Source organism: Colobus angolensis, unplaced genomic scaffold (assembly GCF_000951035.1).
Source record: "Colobus angolensis palliatus isolate OR3802 unplaced genomic scaffold, Cang.pa_1.0 Scaffold212, whole genome shotgun sequence".
Lineage (NCBI taxonomy): Eukaryota > Metazoa > Chordata > Mammalia > Primates > Cercopithecidae > Colobus > Colobus angolensis.
Window position 1 is genome coordinate 5,213,251 of NW_012115289.1, and position 5,086 is coordinate 5,218,336.

The following is a 5,086-nucleotide window of genomic DNA, read 5'->3' on the forward strand; positions in this document are numbered from 1 at the left end:
ACAAATTGTTCCAAAATGTGGTCCTTACCGCCTCTCTTGGAAAAGCCTCTGTTCCATGTTGGATTATCTTCACAGACATTACCAGACCCTTGAATAAAAGTTTAACATGTAAATAGCATTTAATTAACTTAAATGATGCAATATGTAAAGAATAGCACTGTCACAAGATAAGTTAGTTAGAAAACAAAATATTTTCGTAAGTTAAAATATAAACATATTCCTTCAAATAATTTTAACAGATATATAAAGACATTATTCAGAGTCAATTCCCTATGCAAATCATCTCATGTATCTAAATATTAAATGTTATTATATGAAATTGAGAACCTACTATTTGCCAAGCATTATACTAGGGAAAACAAGTCAAAAAAAAATTAAGAATTTCATAAATTTCAGTTTGACCAAAAATGATTTCAGGAATATCTAAACTATTAAGTAATCAAGTGGTTCTCACATAAGGTCCATAGACCACTAGACTGTTCTATTTATAACGTCATATCTTTTCTGTAATTTACTTTTTTTTTTTTGGAGATGGAGTCAAGCTCTGTCTCCCAGGCTGGAGTGCACTGGCACAACCCCTGCTCACTGCAACCCCCACCTCCCAGGTTCAAGTGATTATCCCTACTGAGTAGCTGGGATTGCAGGCACGCGCCACCATGCCTGGCTAATGTTTGTATTTTTAGGAGAGATGCGGTTTTGCCATGTTGGCCGGGCTGGTCTTGAATTCCTGAACCTCAGGTGATTCACCCACTTTGGCCTCCCAAAGTGGTGGGATTACAGCTGTGAGCCACCACACCGAGCCAATCTACCATTCTTAATAAACCTGAGACATTTGCGCTTTCTTAAATATATGCAAACTTTCCCCCATTCATCCTAATGAAATAATTTGGGGATATCCTAGCTTTTCCATTTTTAATGATATTAAGAAGTAACATTCCCAGAGTTTTAAAATAGTGGTATGAGAGATTACTATACTGAAGGCGGCCTGAAAACTACCTGGAGAGTTGGTTAAAAATAAATTCCTAGGCCCGATTCCCAGAAATGTTTATTCTGAAAGGAATGATTTTTCAAAATGTAAAAGTTCTATGTTATTACTGTATCATCAAGCCTTCCAGAAGATTCCAAAAAAAGTCACATTCAGGAATACAAAGATGGTTTCAAGGGATCTTTGTACTTGTCATCTGGGAACATTAAGTCAAAATAATGAGAGCAAGTGACTAAAGAGCTTGCAGGCTATTAGCTAAGTTCCTGTGTAAAAGTCCCAATCCATTTAACAGCTAATATTGTTCTACAATAAACAGTGACTCAAAGCTCTTGTTGCAGTCTCCTATTTCAGCTGCAGCTGACAACTGACAAACAATCCTGAAGAGCCATTAACAAGACAACTTTCTGGAAAGTAGGACTTAATACAATGTAGAAGGGCAGGAAAGAAATAATTTTTGAAAAGTTGGCCCTGGAATAACAATGATGATAACTAGTATTTACTGCCTTAGAGAAAAAAAAACAACTATTAATCTGGGACCTGGCAAGGAAAAGAGTCTCACAATATCTTTGGCCAATTATTTCCCTAAAATAAACCTATAATTATTTTGATCACAGTGGGAATAAAAATAGAAAACATTAAGAGAAGTTGGGTGATGGGTACATGAAAATCCTCCATATTATTTTTGCAACTTCTTATGAATAAAACTTTTAAAATAAAAAAGTATTTTAAAAAATAAGTGATCTCTATAGTTAGGAAATAAAGCTAAGCACAAACAAAAATGAGATAATGATCCCAAGATTAATTACAACCTATTAATTATATAAAAATAACACATGGCCTGGTACAGTGGCTCATGCCTGTAATCCTAGCACTTTGGGAGGCCGAGGTGGGTGGATCACGAGGTCAGGAGTTTGAGACCAGCCTGGCCAACATGGTGAAACCCCGCTCTACTAAAAATACCAAAAAAAAAAAAAAAAAAAAAGAATAGTTAATATGGAAAATGTTATGTTATAGAGATCTTACCACAAAAAAAAAAAAAAAAGCTGAAAATACCCCAAGTTACATGAAAACTATTAATCTATAAATCCAAGAAACTCAACTCCAAGGAGGGTAAACCCAAAAAGATCCACATGTAGATACATTAATATAAAACATCAACAAATGGTGCTACAACAATTGGGTAACCATATGCAAAAGAATTTGGACCCCCACCCCACACCATCTATAAAAATGAACTCAAAATGCATCAAAGACTTAAGTGTAAGGACTAAAACTATAAAATTCTTAGAATGAAACAAAGGAAAAAATCTGCCTGACTCTGGATTAGGCAACAGTTTTCTAGTTATAATACCTAAAGAACAAAAAAAGATAAACTGGGTTGGATAAAAATTTAAAATTTTAGTGTTTCAAAGGGTACCATCAAGAAAAGGAGGCCGGGCGCTGTGGCTTATGACTGTAATCCCAGCACTTTGGGAGGCCGAGGCGGATGGATCAGGAGCTCAGGAGATCGAGACCATCCTGGCTAACACGGTGAAACCTCGTCTCTATTAAAAATACAAAACATCAGCTGGGCATGGTGGCGGGTGCCTATAGTCCCAGCTGCTGGGGAGGCTGAGGTAGGAGAATGGGGTGAACCCAGGAGGCGGAATTTGCAGTGAGCCAAGATTGCGCCACTGCACTCCAGCCTGGGCGACACAGTGAGACTCCGTCTCAAAAAGGAAAAGACAACCCACAGGAGGTTATGAAACATTTGCAAGCCAGATGCAGTGGCTTATACCTATAATCCTAGCACTTTGGAAGGCCAAGATGGGAGAACTGCTTGAGCCCAGGAGTTTGAGACAAGCCTAGACAACATAGTGAGACCCCATCCCTACAAAAAATAAAAAAACTAGCTGGGCATAGTGGCACACGCCTATAGTCCCAGCTACTCAGGAGACTGAGGTGGGAGGACTGCTTGAGACCAGGAGGTTGAGGCTGTCGTGAACCATGACCGTGCCACTGCACCCCAGAGTCTGGGTAACAGAGCGAGACTCTGTCTCAAAAAAAAAAAAATTAGACAAATTTAAAAAAATAAACATTTGCAAATCATGTAGCTGATGATACTCATATTGAGAATATATAAATCTTAAAACATAAAAAGACAACCCAATTGTTGAAATGAATGAAGGATCTGAACTGACATTTCTCCAAAGATACACAAATGGTCAATAAGCACATGAAAAGCTGCTCAACATCACAGTCATCAAAAAATGCAATCAAAACAACAACAAGGGCTGGGCACTGTGGCACACACGCCTGTAATCCCAGCACTTTGGGAGGCTGAGGCAGGCAGATTGCTTGAACTCAGGAGTTCAAGATCAGCCTGGGCAATATAGTGGAACCCCATCTCTACAAAAAATACAAAAATTAGCTGAGTGTGGTAGTACATGCCTGTAGTCCCAGCTACACAGGGGGTTGAGGTGGAAGGATTATTTGAGCCCGGGAGGTTGAGGCTGCAGTAAGCCAGGATCGTGACAGAGCCCTGCAGCCTGGGTGAGAGTGAGACCCTGTCTCAAAAAAACAAAAAATCCATAATGAGATACCACTTCACACTCAGTAGAATGGCTATATTTAAAAAAACACCAGTAAAAACTAGTATTGGTGGATGTGGAGAAATCAGAACCCTTATAACACTGAGGGTGGGAATATAAAATGGTACAGCTGCTATAGAAAATAATTTTGCAGTTCCTCAAAAAGTTCAACATTAAGAGTTTAGCATATGACACAGCAATTCCACTCCTAAGTATATACTCCAGAAAAATGAAAACATAGGTTCACACAAAAACTTGTACACAAATGAATATAGCAGCATTAGCCATGATAGCCCAAAAGTAGAAACAACTCATTCATCAGCTGAAGAATAAACAAATATGATGTAACCACACAATGATAGAGCCCTCATGAATGGAATTAGTGTTCTTATAAATGAAGCACAAGAGAGCTGCCTGGCTTTATCCACCATGTGAGAAAACAGAGAGAAGACACCATCTATGAACCAGGAAATGGGTCCTCACCAGACAATGAATCTGCTGGTGCCTTGATCTCGGACTTCTGACTCTCCAGAAATGTGAGAAATGAATTTCTGTTGTTTACAAGCTACCCAGTTTATAGTATTTTGTTATAGCAACCCAAATTAAGATAGGTTTTTCTTCTGGAAATTGATTAAGCTGATTCTAAAAATTACACAGGAATGCAAAGGACTAAAAATAACAGGCAATCTTGAGGTTTTCATTTGTTTTGTGTTGCTCTAAAGGGATACCTGAGAGTAGATAATTAACGGAAAAAAAAAAAGTTTATTTGGCTCACAATTTGATATCTGAAAATGTTCAAGATTGGGTATCTGGTAAGAGCCCCAGGCTGCTTCCACCCATGGCTGAAGGTGAAAGGGAGCTGGTGTGTTCAGCGATCATATGATGCAGAGGAAGTAGAGGGTACCAGGCCCTTTTTAACAACGAGCTCTCAAGGGAACTAATAGGGAACACATTCAACACCCCCACAAGGAAAACAGGTCTATTCATGAGGGATCTGCGCCCCATGACCCAAACGCCTCCCATTAGACCCTACCTCCCACTCTGGGAATCAAATTTCAACATGAGAAGGACAAACATCCAAACCACAGCCCTTGAAAAACAAGCACTTGAAAGACTTACAATGCCAGTATCAGGACCTATTATGAAATCACAGTAATTAGATTATGGGGCAATGGTACAAAAATAGAAAAACTGACCAATGGAATAAAACCTAGAGAAACAGATACAGATACATAAGCCACCTAATTTAGGACAAAGACAGCCCTGTAGTGCAGAGTGAGCACTTTTTCAATAAGTGATACTAGGGATAGTCTTTTCAATAAGTGATACTAGGTCAACTGAACATCCATATGGAAAAAAAATGTATATTGATTCCTACATTACATACAAAAAAATCTCCAGATTAATGCCAATTACTTATTTTTTTTTAGACGGAGTCTCTCTGTCACCCAGGCTGGAGTGCAGTGGCACAATCTCAGCTCACTGCAACCTCCGCCTCCCAGGTTCAAGCGATTCTTCTGCCTCAGCCTCC

General features: G+C 38.9%; 1 protein-coding gene across 1 annotated transcript in view; it reads right to left on the reverse strand.

The window, feature by feature from the left end:
• DDX4 (DEAD (Asp-Glu-Ala-Asp) box polypeptide 4) overlaps positions 1–5,086 on the reverse strand; it is an 88,763-nt gene that overhangs the window by 51,537 nt on the left and 32,140 nt on the right. The window contains exon 7 of the mRNA XM_011942929.1: positions 29–88. Coding sequence (XP_011798319.1) covers positions 29–88 — 60 coding nt within the window. The remainder of the gene's footprint in view (positions 1–28; positions 89–5,086) is intronic.